This window comes from Folsomia candida, unplaced genomic scaffold, assembly GCF_002217175.1.
Source record: "Folsomia candida strain VU population unplaced genomic scaffold, ASM221717v1 Fcan01_Sc004, whole genome shotgun sequence".
NCBI lineage: Eukaryota > Metazoa > Arthropoda > Collembola > Entomobryomorpha > Isotomidae > Folsomia > Folsomia candida.
Window position 1 is genome coordinate 10696063 of NW_019091196.1, and position 18552 is coordinate 10714614.

At 38.9% G+C, this 18552-nt stretch overlaps 4 protein-coding genes across 11 annotated transcripts in view; 2 read left to right on the forward strand and 2 right to left on the reverse strand.

The window, feature by feature from the left end:
• The first annotated feature begins 351 nt into the window (after positions 1-351).
• LOC110848647 (extracellular exo-alpha-(1->5)-L-arabinofuranosidase) lies at positions 352-2309 on the forward strand. The gene is made up of 5 exons (XM_022095907.2): positions 352-832; positions 917-1061; positions 1567-1720; positions 1805-1942; positions 2027-2309. Exons 1-5 carry the CDS (start codon positions 405-407, stop codon positions 2191-2193), a joined length of 1032 nt encoding a protein of 343 aa, XP_021951599.1. The 5' UTR covers positions 352-404; the 3' UTR covers positions 2194-2309.
• Positions 2310-2445: 136 nt separating this feature from the next.
• LOC110848830 (carboxypeptidase D) lies at positions 2446-4246 on the forward strand. The gene is made up of 5 exons (XM_022096159.2): positions 2446-2958; positions 3027-3353; positions 3418-3594; positions 3679-3993; positions 4082-4246. The coding sequence occupies exons 1-5, from the start codon at positions 2561-2563 to the stop codon at positions 4167-4169; spliced, it is 1305 nt and encodes a 434-aa protein (XP_021951851.1). The 5' UTR covers positions 2446-2560; the 3' UTR covers positions 4170-4246.
• Positions 4247-4562: 316 nt separating this feature from the next.
• LOC110849135 (arrestin domain-containing protein 5) lies at positions 4563-12553 on the reverse strand. The gene is made up of 10 exons (XM_022096510.2): positions 11244-12553; positions 10557-10673; positions 10023-10099; positions 9669-9904; positions 9476-9554; positions 8792-8831; positions 8465-8607; positions 6996-7227; positions 6602-6715; positions 4563-6495 (listed from the first exon to the last, which is right to left on the reverse strand). The coding sequence occupies exons 1-10, from the start codon at positions 11368-11370 to the stop codon at positions 6455-6457; spliced, it is 1206 nt and encodes a 401-aa protein (XP_021952202.2). The 5' UTR covers positions 11371-12553; the 3' UTR covers positions 4563-6454.
• A 2350-nt stretch (positions 12554-14903) lies between these two features.
• LOC110849201 (FMRFamide receptor) overlaps positions 14904-18552 on the reverse strand; it is a 44327-nt gene continuing 40678 nt past the window's right edge. For 3 of the 8 annotated variants that reach the window (XM_035851053.1, XM_022096578.2, XM_035851054.1), the window contains exons 11-12: positions 18304-18333; positions 14904-16173 (exon numbers count right to left, since the gene is read on the reverse strand). In XM_035851053.1, coding sequence (XP_035706946.1) covers positions 15951-16173; positions 18304-18333 — 253 coding nt within the window. In that variant the 3' untranslated portion in view covers positions 14904-15950. Of the gene's footprint in view, positions 17639-18303; positions 18474-18552 lie in introns of all 8 variants that reach the window. The other 5 variants (XR_004834656.1, XR_004834654.1, XM_035851056.1 and 2 more) reach the window with 5 other exon arrangements.

Consider the following 18552-nt stretch of genomic DNA (forward strand, 5'->3'; position numbering starts at 1 on the left):
CCGAATATTAATTTTTATCCTATGCCATCATCATCGAGCTGAAATTTTTATGGCTAATGTGTAATCTTTTCAACATTTATGTATTCTTACCATTATAAATACATACATACATACCAGATTATGCCATGTTAATAAATGTGTAAGTGAATATATGTACACATTACTTGTGAGTGAGTGATTTATTTGTACCATATACACACCTTTAAAATGAGAATCTTATCAATCTTTAATTGTCACAGGCTTTTCACTTGACATAAATGTGGTGCGATACGATTATCTCAATTGGATCATGTGGTACTTTTTACACGTCAAGATTACAGGTGTTGTTGTAGTCCATCAAAACGAAAAGCTCCTCAGCTAAATAGTCCCTCAATCAGTTCGATTGGAACTGTTAATTCATAATCATGGCTTTCACAAAAATATTGTTTGTCACCTTCTTGGTTTTGGGGGTCGGACATGCGTTTTCGTCCCGAAACAGCACCGGTCGCAACCAGGAGAACTACTTTAGAAACCCAATTCTTGACGAATTAGCGGCCGATCCATCCGTAATAAAGTTGAATGGCTGGTATTACATGGTGTTCACGCAAGGAAATAAGATTGACATACTGAAAAGTCCGATTTTGTCCAATTTTCGAAATGCTGAAAGAAGTACGATCTACGTAACTCCACCTTTCCGTCATAACCTTTGGGCCCCAGAACTCCACTTGATTCGGGGAGGATTGTACATCTACTTCACGATGGACGATGGTGTTGCGGACGAGAATCACAGGATGTACGTAATCCAAGCGCTCGATCCCAATAATCCGTTGGGCAGATGGTCTTCAGAGATCAGGTAATGGGCCATATAATTTTAATATCTTTTAGAGAGTGAGATACATATATTGATTACTAATCATTGTGACCCCGGTTTTATTAGGCTTCTCCCCGAAGAGGAGATTTATGCAATTGATGGCACGGTCATGCAGTATGGAAATGGGGAGTTGTACTTTATCTGGACTGGTTTCCCACAACCTCCAGGGTCCATGAATCTTTACATTGCTCGCATGGAGTCTGCCACACGCGTACGCATTTTATGACCCATGAAATCATCATGTCTGTCCGTCCGTCCGTCTGGTTAACCTCCACAGTAAAACTTAACCGATTGAAATTTGGAACATGGTTGTAGTACAGATAGTAGTTCGAAGATGGGCTATATCGGTGGTTTGGTTATCTATGGATGGGCACTATTATATTTGTGTAGTAACGATTCATCTGGGAGTCATATGGGGGAGGGCTTGTTGATGTAAAGTACTCCGAACAGTCGTAGAAGACTGATAAATATTTGGATATTTGCGCAGTAAAGGTTTAAATTGTTGTGGTTGTTGGACAGGACGGGTGACCCATTATGTTTTTTTTAATTAATGAAAAAAGCTGAATTATTATATGCTGAGCATACTGGAAAATGTATGTGCTTATAATAAAGACACCATTTTTGTAAAATATCTGTGGACACACAACGCTGGTCGAAATTAAGTAATGTGCGAAGAAAGTGACTGCCTCAGTTTATAGAAATCTGCACTTTTCCAGGTTTTTCCACCCCGAATACTACTTCGAAGACCTACCATGGAATGGGAAACGCATGGCTATCCTGTAAACGAGGGTCCCTTCATCGTGGAGAATGCAGGTCGAACTTTCCTCGTATTTTCAGCCTCTTCAACTTTCACCCCGGACTACTGCCTCGGTAATTAAGCTTTCTATGTATGTACTCGTAACAAGATTATGACATTATAAATACCCACCAACCAACTTGTTTTTTTTTGTACAGGAATTATGGGGATTGATGAGCTTAGGGACCCACTGGTTCCAAGTAATTGGTGGAACGACGTGAATCACTGTGTATTCCAGAGGAATGATGCGGAGAGCGTTTTTACAACGGGGCATGCTTCTTTCGTCAGATCCTTGGGTAAAGACATAATCCTGGCTTAGGTGCAATCGATCTACTATTTTTTTTACGGTAATGACTACAATTTCGTGGTGGCGATTATAGATGATTCTGAGCTTTGGATGGTTTACCATGCGACGGATAATGTCAACGATAACGGTGTGAATAGAAGGGCCCGGATTCAAAAAATTGAGTGGAATCCTGATCTAGCTCCAAGATTTCCTGTCGCTGCTGGGATCAATACACCACTTCTCGTTCCAAGTGGGGAATAAATAGCACAAATTTTAGCTTGCTCCAGATTCGTAATGCAATGGAAACAATTAATTAATTCGAGAATATTTAAATCGTAATAAAATAAACTGCATACGATTGCAGGGTTGATAATGCATGTTTTTTTACTTGGCTTGCATTCTACTTTGGAATAATAATGACACTGTGTACAATGCACGCATCGTGAAAAATTACGTGCCTACGTAAATATTCACTTGTTTCACGTCACATTTTTCTTTAAAGTGGTGCACAACAAGGTTTCATAGAACAATTCATATTTAATACTTACATACACCTGATCATCACGTCTGCAAGTTATTTCAAACTCCTCCATATTTTCAAACACATTTAGCTAACTAATTATCTAGGATGGAAATTATCAAGAAATCCATCTTTGGAATATTAACACTTCTAACTCTCCATCAGCATTGGGCAACTTGCAAAGTGCCCGATAACATTGACGTATTAGACGAATGGTGGACCACCTTTTCCGAGTCCTGGCCAAGATATCACCAAACTACGCAAATCATTCATCAAATGGCGGAAACCCTGCCAAAAAATGTGCAAATCTACTCAATTGGCAAAACTGTGCAGAAAAGGGAGATGTGGGTAATCAAATTGGGCAGTGACCTGACCAAAAAGCGATCCTTTCTAGTACCTCAGATGAAACTGGTGGCCAACATGCACGGAGATGAGACCCTGGGTCGTGCCTTACTTTTAATGTTTGCTGTCGACGTGCTCACCAAGTATCAGAAGGGATACAGAAGGTAACAACAAAATCACACCATTTGTACCAATTTATATTCACTTTCACCTCAAATAAATTAATTTTCAGGGCGATCGACCTCCTCAAAAATACCGAGATTCATCTTCTTTATTCCATGAACACTGATGGATTCGAAGCAACCCCAGAGGGAGAATGTTCCCCAGACCCGGACATCCTTGGGAGATGCAACGCAAACCTGGCCGACCTCAACAGAGACTTTCCAGACCAATTTGTCGATTCCGGAGACACATTTGAAGAACTTTTAGAGGGTCGACAACCGGAAACGCAGAACGTTATGAAGTGGATTGTTGCCAATTATTTCGTACTATCTGCCAATCTTCATGCACTCTCACTCGTTGCGAGCTATCCGTTTGACTCTGTTTCTCTTAAATTAGAGTAGGTAATCAACTTAACCCATTGTGAAGCATGTCATTTTTAGTAACGTAGTAATTCATACCAGGAAAGACCCCAGGTATAAGGGAGCCGGTGTCATAAGTAGGTCACCGGATCATGACTTCTTCTTTACGCTCGCTACAATGTATGCGACCACACATGAATTCATGTCCATCGAGAATAACTGCACAGAGGGAGAATTTCCGAACGGGGTGACAAACGGAGCAGAGTGGTACAATGTTCGGTACAATGTTATTCTGTTCTTAACATGCATATTTTGAAACATTGCTTATCACATGATAAGACTACAATGATACACTTAATTTAGAGGAGGAATGCAAGACTTCAACTACATTCACTCCAACACTTTCGACATTACTTTTGAACTCTCATGTTGCAAATTTCCCCCAAAAGAAACACTCCTAGGAGAATGGGAAGCTAATCGAGAAGCTCTCTGGAAATATGTGGAAGCCACGCACTGGGGAATTAAGGGGTTAGTTCAGGACGAGGAGGGCAACCCGATCGACGGAGCCACAATCCATGTCGACGGCATCAATCATACAGTTTACACGACACCACAAGGAGAATATTGGAGATTGCTGGTTCCCGGAAAGTCTTACACTGTTTGGGCCGAGGCGGACGGGTTAGTTTAGTGGACACAATAGCTAAAATATTTCCATATATACACGTCAGGAAACATGACTACATTTATCGGACCGTGATATTTGTAGGTACAAGGCCAGCGAGGAACGAGATGTAGTTGTCCACCAAAAAGTGAAAGTAGCAGAAAGGTATGATTTCACTCTTAAAGAAGTGTAATGCAAATGTCAAATACAACAAAGGATGAATATATACGTGAGTAAAAGGATGGTCGTCAAATAAATAGGTGAAGAATGCTTTCTTGTTGTAAATGTTTGCCCATCCGCCATGCATGACAAAACCATTTCTTAACCCTTTTTGCGCAACACATTTTTATTAATGCCCATTGATTGATTTGTGTATCGCGACATCACGCACAAACTTTATTTCATATTTCATATCCACTCCATACAGCATACATAGTTCTTATTTCTTATTACTTATTATACATACATACATATGTACACTTATTAATACGCAAATCCACCAAAGTGCAAAGTATTACTTGCTTATTTACAACAAAAATACATAAATATGCAAAGCGATCAAACAACAGTGCGGTTTTATTACATATTTATTTATAAAAAGCATTCCGTGCAGTAAAGTGCAATAGTTTGCTGGATATTTAATATTAAGAAAAGAAAAAAATACGGCAGGTAATACAGATTTGTGTTTAAGCAGTATTTACATATACGGAATATATAAGTTTTCTTCATATTTTTTGTAGCATTAGGACAAATTTCTTATATAGCATTAATACGGATACGGTGATGAATTGGCTAAATATTTGCGTGCATATTCCTCCAAGCAATTTATCCTCGTCTTGTTAACCCTAGTCTTCATATTTATTGATTTTAATTCTTATTATTGTACACAATAAGCCATTTTTTCTCCATGGCCTGAATTAAATGAAAGTATTTATTCGTGCTTTCGTTGCAGTGAAATGGAAGTGAGAGGTTTCCTTTGGTTTTGTTTCCGTTAAACATTTAATGATCACATGGACACATTTTTGTGGACTATTAAATAGCGTTATTATTATTATACATACGTTGACATTTAGGTAAGTGAGTTAGTAAGTACACCCTAAATATAGATACACTCGTGTATATTTAAGTACACATGTACCTGCTGCTGCAATTACGCTTCGTGCATGTAAATTATGACCTACTAGAATTTGATATACGTTCTGGGACACAAGTATTTTTTGCTTATTGCATAAAAAGACATATTATTTATAACTGTTTTATTTCAGCAGAGCAAGCAGTGCATTGCAAGCGATTTAGGCAGACAAGCGTATATAGCAATTTATTCACAGCAATGTTCACAATTCTTTCTTAGAACGCGGTGCAATATTTATTACACTGTATTTAATTATAGTTTTAAGATGAAAGTTAATTTTTCACGGACCAGCCATGAATAAAGAGGAGACGAAAATGTAAACCATTATTTCCAGCAAATTAATAAATATTTCAAATACTTAACCTTCATTCAGCCAAGCCCATCGTTGTGTACGAATTATTACCCTTTACCCGTGTGTCATTTTAGGAATTACATAAACGCAGGTTCTCAACAGAGATATGAAGCAGTCTCAATCAGGCATAAAAGTTATTTTTTATCGTAATTCATTCAGAGATAAGGAATAAAATACTCAGGAAAATCTTTGATAGAGAAATCACAGCCGGTAGTCACATAATAATGTTTAAGATTAAAAGCAAAAGTTGTCTTGACACATTGTACACGAACGAACATGTTAAATACATGCGAGTTTTTGTATATTTATATGTAAATTTTCTTTATATTTTCTTCACACTTATCTGTAATACTTATCTTGAAATATCTGTAGTACTTTTTTAGTTTTTAGTTTCATATCTGAAAGAGGAAGGAAGAAGTAGTGGCAATGAGTATAAGATTGTGCAATACGTTTTTTTATATAGAAAATTTTACTTGAATTTGGACAATGGAATTTCAAATATAATGTGAAAATGTGAAATTTTGAAGATATCGTAAATTGTAAATATTCAAGAAATAAGGCCGAGTTGACGGAGGGGCGTTTGTTCGGCACAATCCGTACTCATTTTTGACATACGATACATATCTAGGTACAATGTACATACATAATAAATAGACGATAATAAGAGTGTCGGAGTACACACAATTATTTACTTATCATGGTGGTGGATACCTACCTAATTACGTTTAATTAAAGAATTAACCTTAATTATATACATATTTGTAAATAAATCACTGTGTGGTGTAATAATTCGACTTACTTAGGTTAGTAATTACTTTAACGTACTTACTCCCAGTATGATTCGTTGGCTTGAGAAACCTCAACATTTCTGTGTTTTGTTCTTATTTTTATACACATTCATTATCGATAAGTGACTATTTGTTAGCCTTAACATTAAAAAAACTTGACTTGATTGTTTTCGAAAGTTTCTGGTTTTTTCTGCCCTTCTTCTTGCTTAACACTCCTTGGCGAGAGGAGCCTTTCCATCTCCGCGTACTGCGAAATAGGATAAAAACACAATTTCAATTTGCTTGCGCAATTCATGCTTTTGTCTCTCCGAAAATGTAAGTGGATTGGATTTCGCAACAAACAAACTGCTTACATGCTTCCATCGATGTGGACCTTTTCATGGTCATCGGGAGGAAAGAGAGGAGAGAAAAGGCGAGCCCGATGTCTGGCAGATCGGAGGCTGAGCCACGACGAGAGGAATCGGTGACTAGGGACAAATTTAAGAGGGTCTCATTCTCATTATAATTTCATGAGCTTTTCTGCTTTTCTGGGCTCAAAGTTGGTCACATTTTTCCAAACGGAAAGTGAAAGTGTGACACTTTTTGGGTGTGAGACATGCACAAATATTATTCTACTGGTGGTAATTTGCAAAATGAAATGGGCATTCAATCCCGAAATGAATTCTAGGAGCCCTCGTCGTATGCATTCGTTAGTTGATTACGAATAATGAATTTGCAAATGATTTGCATATAAAAATTAAAACTAACCATGACTCTCCATTTTGCGGCCACCTCCGCCACTCTGCCCCAACCCCCCCGTAGTCGAAGGTCTGATCAGATCCTCGCGTGAATTCTGTTGACTCAGATCGTGGTGATGTCCATGATTTTCTCCGCCGCGAGAAGACCCGTGCTTGCTGGGATCGTAAGGTCGGGCGTGACATCCTACGATAATGGTAAGCTCCCCCTTCGCCAGCGTGGTTTCGGGACTGCTCACTACGATCTGAAATTATGCAAATGCATGCAAATATCACGCTGCTACATGTTAAAATGCAACTACAAGACATATTCATGGATACAAGAATTTGCCATGAGCTTATGGTCGATCGAACTAATTTTACTCGCCGTCATGTACTTTCACCAAAGTTTGGCCCAAGTAAAAAGTTGGTTTTGCACTTTTGGTACGTACAATATGTTATCTTTCCTCGTAATCAAATTCATGCGCGGTTTGCTTCCTTCACCAGTGTGCTATGCACTTATGTACGAACGTACGTGGGTGGTGGGTGGGCACATCTGCCCGACTGACGTGAAGGACGACAGGACAAAGAAAAGTTCAGAAATATGATATCTTTCTCTTTGTGAAATACTTGTTTGAAATGACGAAATAGAGAAAATTGGATCGACAAAGGACATCCGTCTCACCTGGGTGGAGGTCAAGTTGCAAAAGACCTTCTTACATATAAATCTAAAGAAATTAGAAAAGTCCCTTCACTTCCCTCGTTATAAAATATTCAGGGAGAAAGTCAGCTTCAGCGACTCTCAACAATAAATTGTAATTGGTTTGAGGAGATAATAGTATTTGCACTAATCCCACAAACTCATTCGAGGACAGGCAGGAGACAGAGAGAAAGAGAGAAAATGTAGAAAAGCTTTCCCCACCACTTTCTCCTCCACTCGTCCGCTTTTCTTCTCTATTTCGCTTGCATAACCTTCGTCTCAGCTTTCTCCTCCAGAAAGAAATCTCTCATTTCACCGGAAACCATAAAGGAAAGGAAGGGGAAAGTAGGGTCTCAACCTGCTTCGTGTCCTGTGCGAATTGTTTTTCAGGCACGATGCTCCTCTAAAATATCAAATTCTATCCACTTACATATGTATTTGTATTATAGCGATTTTTCTTTAGTATGACCTTAATTTCGCACAAATTGTTGAACCAGTTTGAATTAGGTCGTCACTAATTAATAAGCAATTTCAAGAATATTCATAATCCTTTATCTCCTACGGAATAACTATAATTTTCTGCACATTTTCTTCAAGAATATTACTTTGCCCCAGTACTACTTTGTTAGAGAAAGTCCCTCACACTTTTCCGGCAATATGAGAAATTACTTCTTTCTCCAAAGATAAATATGAGACGGAAAAGGTCAAAAGTCGAAACTTTGTCGAGGAGAATAAAACCCAACCATAAAAACACAAGCACATTCCTCTCTCACATTAAGTAAAACAAAATGAGCAGTCTTTACCTGAAGGAAATAGCCCAACTCGATTATTTCGATGGGTCGCCCAAACTGGGTTGGATATAAGTCCGATGGGACCGTGACTGTCCCAGTGTAAACAAACGGGGTAACCTGGTCCATCGACGACTTGTTCAATACGGCCAACGTCGCTGGAAAATTTCCAACAAAAAAAAACGTTATCGCAATCATTTATAATGGCATTCCTCTCTTTGCAAAAAACGCAAAAAAACAGTGGAAACTTCCCGAAATCAAATCAAATCGTCATTTATACTCGATCAAAGTTTTGTCATTCTTCTAGTTAAAAAATGTAGAATACAACAACAACCGACTTACCTTTGGCGGACTTGGTTTCCCTCACTTTGTAGACCACTTTCTACTCGAGGACAGAAAAAAACAGAGAGAGGAAAAGAAATGAAATCTGTAGAGAGATCTGATAAGATTGAGATGAAACGAGTCACCAACCACCATCGCCATCCAATCCAATATACAATTCCCTCACAGATGCATGGTCATGATTCAGGGTGGCAGGCAGGCAGACAGGCAAACCACACCAGTCTCCCAGCCTGTCCGAAGGTTTGGTTACATAAGTAGTCATCGTCAAGTGAAGCATTTTCGTTTTCCTTGGAGGGGAAAGTAGACTCAGGGAAAATCGAATAAGGGAAAGTGAGGGTGGGAAAAGAGCGAGAACGTACAAATGGCAAGGGGTCAAGGCCTACTACCAAGTCTCCCACTTTCCCTGCCCCAGTTTTTTCCGTGTTATCAGACGACGAGACTTTCTCCTCTCAAGTCTCGTTTCAACCTTTCTCTTTCTCTCTCGCCACTTTCTATCCGGATTTTGTGCAGGGCTTTCCCTGTGACAAATGATTAACAAGATTCGGATACACGAGTTGAGTTGAGTTTTTGGGAGACGGACAGACCTTCACGATCGGTCTTGACACTAACATTGTGTGTGTGCACGGATGGTGGCGATGATGATGGTGATATTGGTACATGTCTCAAATACATAAAATCCTTTACCTTGACGAACGTGAGAGTGATATCCTCCACGACGAGTTCTTCAGGGTTGAACACTTCTATGGTGAAAGTCATCTTTTCCCTGCAGATTTTAACGATGGGATTAACCCGTTATTTATCATTTACTTACCATCAACCTGTCAGATGTCACTTATTTGTCGGTAGAGATTAATGGTCGTAAATATATGCAACTCACCCCGGGAGATAACCACTCTTGTCCAACTGTAACGTGACTTTGAACGGCTTTCGTTTCGAGGAAGGAGTAAATTTCTTGGGTTCCAGAGTCGTTGGGTGTTCCACTTGAAGATCCAGAGTCCCCATCACATTTATCGTGCGGTCCGTCTGCCTCACGTGATAAGTGTCCGAGCGGATAAGGTAGACCACTACTTGGTACTCGATTATCCCAAACTTTCCATGAAAGGATGACGGTACCTGGAAGATGCATGCATGAATATTTGTCATGATGATGATAAGGGTGCAAAAGTAAAATAAAATAAATAATAAATAAGCCCGACAAGTGAGCCGCTTGATATCGTCGTCGTCGTCTTACGTTCGCTGGAAACTTTAGCGAGAAGAGAAACTCCTGAGTAGCGACGGGGATCTGCATCTTCTTCACCCCGGCGTGAGCTGAGGGAGAACGACTTGAATAAATCATACATCATAATGGCACACTTGACATTTTCCCACACACATAATGCATACCGTGCAGCCTGAGAATACAGACATTTCGCACACACCATTAACCCCGAGTTTTTGATAAACTTTAAAGTATACCAATCGGAATTGGGTGGTTGTGCAAAACTGTTATTATTATTATCACTCGCTATAAAATGCGATATGCTAATAATAAAAGGTGGAATTTAGATTGCGAATTGTAAATATCAACCTCATCAATTATGAATTCGATTTTTTTTCTGCGGGCAGAAGAAGAATATTTTTTTATATCTCTGTCGCAATAATAAGTCGAATTTATTTCGTTTGGATAATAAAACGATACGGAATGCTTTTGAAATTGGAGTAATATCGATTTGGTAAATTTAAATTGGATAAACAACCAGTGAAGGGGAAGGATTGATCCACTTACGAATATTTTTGCCCAAAACATAACATTCTTCTCGAACGACTTTCTCCTCCTTCGTCCTAGTTTCACCGAGTGATTTAAAGGTAACCACCGCCTTCCCCTCTAGCGCGACGTAGATCCCTGAAATTTAAGGGGAAGAATAATAAATTCAGACCATTACATGACCACCGTGTCGTCGGAGAGAGTTCTATTTTTATAATTATTTTATGGCTACAACCCAAAAGTCGGGAGGTTGTCGTTGCCATATAATTTGGCCAATCAGGTAGATAACGGAATACATTAAGGATAGGGCTCTCTTATTTGCAATACGATTTGAATTGATCCTCATTTTCGATAATGGCTAAATTTTTGCAAATTTTGTATAGTCTGATCGAGTAAAATATTATAACTTTCAACTCTATATTTTAGTAAATGAGTAATTTCCCCCATCAAATTGCACATTTTACGATTTTAGATGTACTAAAGATATGCACTTTTGTGCAGACACGTCAAAAAATTCTACAACTGTTGCTTATTACGTAATGACATAAACACACACCTCTCTCACGAACTTGACATTCCACCAGCAACCCTTTCATTTTCATTCCCAATGAATTTCTAATGTCTGAGTCGAACCTCAATTTGGGTGAAAGCATGTCATTACCATGTCCCACGATGGAATGGATATGCCATTTATTGATATTTACTCACCGTGGCAGTAGACGATATCCGAGGGGGCGATGATGAGCTGGCCTTTCACTTCATCCCCCGGGTAGTAATCTCTCTTGCTGTCTAATCTCAAGTGGCAGTTGACAAATGGACCTGGGGACTGAAACATCTCGGCGCGATTCTTTTCCTACTTTTTTCCCTCTCACTGTGGCCTAATACGACCGTAATTTATCCTCCTCAGCAGCAGCCCTTCAACTACTTTCACCGGAGAACGCGAGAGAAAGTAGAACCAACTCGGGTAAAAGTAAAAACTCGACTGGACTTGACGACAAAATAACACGACATGAAACGAGCACACTACACAACGATTAAAATGACATGGATTTATGTATTAAAAGTTGCTCAATTTAGTAAATATTTATTTCAAGGCCGACTTTGAGAATTCACTGATGGCTTTTTTCTCCCCTCCTCTCGCATAAACTCTATGTTGTAAGGTGTATATGTAAATTCAAGCTCTGTTTAGTTTCTTCACACACAGTGTATGTAGTGGCACGGTTAACGAATATTTTTCTTGTATGTTCATAAAATACTGCTTATCCGGAAAATGATTGATTCAATAATTAGCTGCTTTTGTTGTTGTCACACCGCCTATTTTACTGACCACGATTAATCACACAAAAACGAAAATAGCAACTTCAGAGGTAAGGAAGTCGGTAATACTATGTGTTATTTTTCTTCTAGGAATATTTTTTCTCTTTAGCTTTCACTACTACGAATTCAGGTAGATATCCAATCAACTTTTACTACCTTTTTGGCAATAGGATAAGACTTTGATGGTTATTTAGTCTACTATTTTCTTTTTCCTACTCTACCTGGCCAGCAGGACCATGAGGGGTTGCGTAAGTGAGTCGCGGGTTGTGTGAGACAATGGCAATTCTGAGCGAGCAACTAGCTCTGGGCGAGTTTTTGGTGATCGTGGCTTGTGAGACAGGCAGAGAGGAATTGTGACGACGAGTAAGGTACACGTAAGTAAGTGAAGGTTACCGAAGAACTACAGGTAGTAGCAGTAGCAGCAGCAGTAAAATAGCAGCAGAGGAGGAGGCAGCGGCAGAGCGGGTCCGTTTTCCGTGGTGCTTTCTCCAAAACTAAATAACAACAGGGAAGACGAGGACGAAGAGCAACTATTGCTATGTGTGAGGAGAAAGTTGAATGAGTTCTGATGTAAGAAAGTTGGTTTGGTTGGTCGGCTCGGGTGGCCGTGAGCTTGTTGAGCGTGGATGGAGGAGCAGGCAGACTTTGTATGTTGTACAAGTGGAATGGAAGGCAGTAGGGCAACGAGGTTCATAAAATTCCTCTGCATGCCTATCGATCCGCTTGCTTCAAGCCACGGCATCCTTTCGTACTGGATGGATGGAGGGTTGGATGGAGAGAAGAGGAAACTGACTTGACCGTGTGGTCGTGAAAATGGAAAGAGAAAGCATACCCAAAAAGAGAAAGCATCGTCGTCGTCTTCTTCCATTCTCCCGCAGCAGCATCGCAACTTCGCTGGATTTCGTTCAACTTCCGCCCGAGATTTTATCCCTACCACCACCACCACTACGAACACCCTCATCTCCATCCCGTCCGCTTTTTCTTCCTCCTACACCACCACCACCGACTAAACTCACTTTGACTCCCACCAACATTATCAACTCTGAGATCTCATCCAGGCCACTTTCATTTAATGTTGTTCCATGGGACGAGAAGAAGCAGAGGAGCACGCGGAACGTTTCTTGGCAGCATCAAAAAGCTTCTTATGACATGATAATCAACACAAAAGTAGGAGTGAGGAGTGAGTCGTTTACTTTTCTGCTGCGGATATGATATCGCATCGCACGATGGGATTGAAAGGAGCTGCGTCTGCTGATCGCTTTAGGCAATTTCGAATCCTATCCCTTGTGCATTTGAAGGAAAAGAGAAAGCAAGTTATGAGAAAAGAATGGTGGTGGTGGCGAAAAAAAGAAACATTTTGCATCCCAGATGATGCAGCAGATGTTTTTGTTCTCATCCAGTTGTTCGAGTACATAAGTAATCAAAAAGCGTATGATGCCCGACACAAATGTGGACAGCGGAGAGAGAAAACTGCTGCATTTCGAGGCGAATGGGATCTATTTCATTCAAGGATAAGTCCTCCGGGTGGATGATGATTATTGCTCTTTCCGTATTACTACTGATACAGAGAGGGAGGGGTGGAGTAATCCAATTTTTTGCCTTTGTGCATGCATACACAATGTGGACAAAATCAGTGAGCCCCCTTTTGTCTGCACTGACCTTTGCACAAGATTCTAAATTCTGCACAAGCCTCCTGTCAAATGTTTTGACAGTTATGCAGCATGACGTCTCTTAATTGAATTACTCACAGCCAGAGCAACCTCCTGCCAAAGAACTTACTTCTTTCCATGGAATTGTCTCCCACGAGACGGCGGAGGAGGAGGAGAGTTATGCAGCAAATCTGCATATCCTCCTCCTCACTTCTTGTTTTCATTGCAATAAATGTTGAGAAATGGTCGGAGGAAGGAAGGAAGAAGCAATTTGTATAAATCATCATCCTGCGAGCAGCGTGTCTGCCAATCTCTTCAGGAAATCTGATCAACTTACTGTCAAAGATGTAAAAGTGAGAAGAAGGAACCTTCGCGAAGTAAATCTATCCAGAATTTGATGATGTGCCGACGAGGAGATGAGAAAGTCTCGTATCCAATCCGACCCATGTCAGTCATAAGTAATGCGTAGAACTCGGCACGCTGAAAACCCCACGCTAAATGAATGATGGATGATTCGAATTCTGTGTCAATACTACAGACGAAAGCATAGATATGTTTGCATTGCATGCATCAAACCAAATGGTAAAGTTGAAGTGAGTAGTAGGGATGGAATGGAATGAGAACTGGGGCATAATTTCATTATTTTGGACCATGGATTATTTTCCCTATCTAAATCTACTCCTGTAATATATCGACAACTGCAAATCGACTACCAATTATTTTTTGGTACGTTCATCTCACTTTTCTGCCTACAATCCAATTAATCTGTGGAATTATTCGAGCACAATTCAAAAACTAGAGTGAAATTAATTTCAAACTTTTGTTATCAAAAATGATTGGAAACTGTGCTAAATTCGGAACAGTGCAAAAAATTTATTGACGTAAAATGTCAGGGAGCAGGGCTGAAGTGAGATTCTTCTTAACTCACGATCAGCCAAACTCCGAGTTGTGGTGAAGGATACGGTTTGGTTGGAGGACGGATTAATGTGATTTGTTATACTACGTGGTGAGACGAGAGGAGGATCAGAAATCTATTAGCAATATTCGGTACGAACGTGAAGGAAGCCGTGCGTGCATGCAGGCATCCATTACGAGATTAATTTAAAACCTTGTACATGGACTAAAATCCCATGACTTTGATTTGGCAAGGGCCCAAATCACAAGTTAGCGGCGGGGTAAGAGGAGCTGACTGAGAGCAGGAGAAAGATAACGGGGCGCGGTGTAGTGAAAGTTGGAGAAAGTCTGTTGTAAATTCCGGCCGGAACGGGACGCTGTGGTTCCGAATGTGACGGATTTTCTAGAATTTGGGAAATTAAGACTTGTTACGGAAATTCATACTTCTATGAATTTTGACACAGCTTGGTTCATGCGACTCGGAAATTTTGTACGACAAAAATCAATGTATGTATAATAAAAGCAGTGATATTTTTATTACAGGAATTCAACACAAGACGTAGTATCAACCAAAAACTCAAGTAATAAACACATTTTTTACGAGTTTTACAAACTACTTCAAAAGAGTTCATGATATAATTGCACACTTTGATAATACGACCGTGCAGTAACTACTGTTGTGTGAAACGATCACAGAATGGTGGCACTAATCTAATATGGTACGAAGCATTCCTAACTGAATAAAATAATGACTAGAGAAGTAAGTTCACATTTAAATTGATATTCTATTCGAATTGAACAAGTATTAATTTTCTTAGATTTAGATACATCAAATATATTTAGGTATGTATTTTTCATGACATTAATACATCAAATTTTTATCTTCACATAGACTCTTTAGTTCATAGTTATTTAAATATTCCAATTAAGCAATCTCGTACTTGGACATTTTGCATTTTTAATGCGTGTTCACCTTCACAAATATATAGCACCACATAATATTTATATATGCAGAGTATTGATTATGTATCGTCAAATTGTAAATTCGTCAGGTAAGTGTGTCGTTACAAAAATAGCAGGTAACAGTTTGACTATTATTATTACGCAATGTTGTCCATCTTCCAAATCCACATAATAATCTAAACATACATCAAAGACTAATAATTAAATCCCTACAACATTAACAAAACTTCAACGCGTAGCTCACAACATTAAAACCACGGGCAACTTTCACCATGTATGTACATAATTTTAAATCTACACATTAATATTTTTCATAAATATATTTTATCACAAAATACCACAAAAACGACACCAATCATCTATCTAAAATACATCAATACATTTACTTGCACCACATTGAATACAAACTTTTCAAAAACTGCATAGATATGCAACTTATCCAACAACAAGTCACGGTTACGTTAAAAAAATATGCCACGATGAGTAACAATTACGATGATAACATTGTAGCTTAAATACTGTAGATTAATAATAAAATAATATTTATGTAATATGTACATTTCCTCCCATTCATGTTGTTGTTTCTAGATAATTAAACTTGGTCCACTTGGATGAGAGGGACTTTCCCGTCTTGCATCGTGATGTGAATGTTCTTTCGCCCCCCGGGCGACACGTCGAGCCTGTTGTTGGACATTGGTGATCTCGGCGACGTGGCGGCCCGTCGAAGGGCGGCATTGTTGACGTGAGAGCCCCCATCCCGTCCGAGGTAGGGACTATTCCTTGCCGAGCTGTATAGCGAAGCTCCTCTCGACAAGCTGTAATTAACGAGTTCAAATTATTACTTTAAAACTGAGCACGCTTTAATCTTCCGCTTCTGCAAACTACAGAATTTATTCCTAAAAAGTGGACTTTAAAATTCCATCTTTTAACTAAATGAGTGCAGAAGCAATGAATGGATAGAATATGTCAAAAGTCACGCAAAGAAATGTATAGCTGAATAGATAATTTTAGAAACAGCTAATATTTTATTTCTAATCGTATAAAATGTGTAAATATTTTCTTTAACAGAGTGCAAATGCAGTGAATAAATACGTTTTTTAGTAGCATTTTCCTGTAACTGTTAATTCGTATTACAGTCATACCGATATTATTGTGAAAAAGCTTTGTCCGTGCTGATGCGTATTTACAAATAGTGCAGATTCGTTAAGATCTAAGAAAGTGAAAGTTTATCCTCTTCTCATACCCGAGTACATATTTTCATACAGCTTAATCACACCATCATTTAAGCACACGAAAGCCAAGACGTAACCACAGCGTTACAACTTACATGCATACAAAAGCGATGATATAACGGGAGAAAAGGAGAGTAAGAACAACATTCCGCAATTCTAAAGACAATACTCATTATTATTTTAATGAATTATCCAACCCGTCTTTGTTTCGGGGTTAGGCATCAACTTATCATCATTAGTACGAGGTGAAGGCAATCTCATAAATTCAAAACACTCTTACGAACCCTCGAGTTCGGTGTCATGCTACAATTATTATTCAGTATTCCACTACACGAATCTCTGATATGCACTCTAATGTTATTGATATTATTCCATTTCCAATTATATTTTGCATTCACTGTTTTTGCACCACAAGTGTATTATTGTGTTAAGAGTAAATATGGTAAGTAAATATGGTAAGTAAGTACATAAGCAGATTAAAAAAGCGAGGAACTTTTTGCAGTACTTTTGTATCCTCTAAAAAGATTTCTAAAAAAATACTATTTTAAAAAGTTATTAATATGCTACGAGAGGGAAAGAAGAGAAATATTACGAATGTATGGATTACAGAGTAATGGAGGCTGTTCGCTAGGAGACTTGGCCGGTGTTTGTGATGGTGGTGGTAGTGGTGATACGTACGTCAATTCAAGACCAGGGAATGATAGATTACGCATAATTTGTACAGGGAGTGCCAATAAAGTTAGTGCTATGAACACGGCGATAAGGATTTGAATATATGTAAATAGGAATTTGTAGTGGTGGTGATAGTGGTGATGGTATTGTACTTTATATAACTTTTGAGCACAGGCATTGGATTCTGCTTTTACTTTACTACTAAAATAATGAGAGGTAGTTGAACAGGGATAATTTTAGTCAACGTCAGCACAAAACGGCAGCAGAGGTGTGATTCAGGAGGAGAAAGTGAGTGGTGGTGGAGGAGGTGAATGGTTTGGATTTCTGGAGCATGTCAATTTTCAACAGTGTCAACACCAACAATCAACGTCAACTTCTAGAATCACAAAACAATCCAGAACAAACAGTGAGCACAAGTGTTTACAGATTCGTCCTCAGACAGACAGACATACACGTACACACATATGTACATACGTACATACTTCTAGGGCTAATAATCTCATCAGTAGCCGAGGACAACAAAGGGAAAGGAGAATGGGTGGAGGTGTTGTATTATACATACAAATCGAGGAAAGACGTACATAAAAGGAGGCACACACACTACATAAAAGGCACATTAGAACAAATGTCAACCTCAGGTACACGTTTAATCCATCTCTACAGAGTCGTAAATACATATGCATGTAGGCGTCGTCTAACTTTGTAACAGTCGACTAAAAATAGAGATACTTTGTGACTCCATCAAAATCTCACTGTATTTCTTGACGGGTTGACCTTTCGGAAATATATTCGACTCAAAAATCGTGATTCTCAATAAAGAAAAAATGGTAAAATTCACAGAAAAGTAAATGTTTGCGCAAGTGTACATGATTTCGTTTGACAATTTCGTTCTCATGTTTTTTACAGGAATAATTGTATAAACATTTAAAACAAACAAGACCACGAGTACACAAACATATGACATTTTGAACAAGTACATATTACAAAACGGGACAAATATGAAGTAGACATGAGACAAAATCGAGATGTTACATGACATACACGGCAGCATCTTGAAGTCCAATGTAAGGCCTTCATCACGAACGACATGACGGAACGTGGATGACAGAGGTGGAGAAGAAGAGGCAGATTTTTTCGATGGTTGTGGTAGGATTCATTTGGCAAAGGGAGGAGCGATTGAAATAGAAAAATCACGCAAAGTTAGGTCAATTCTGGTAAATCGGGCAAAGAAAAAATTAGCAATGTTTACAGTTTTTAACTTGTTAAGACTATTTTTAGGTAAGTATGTAA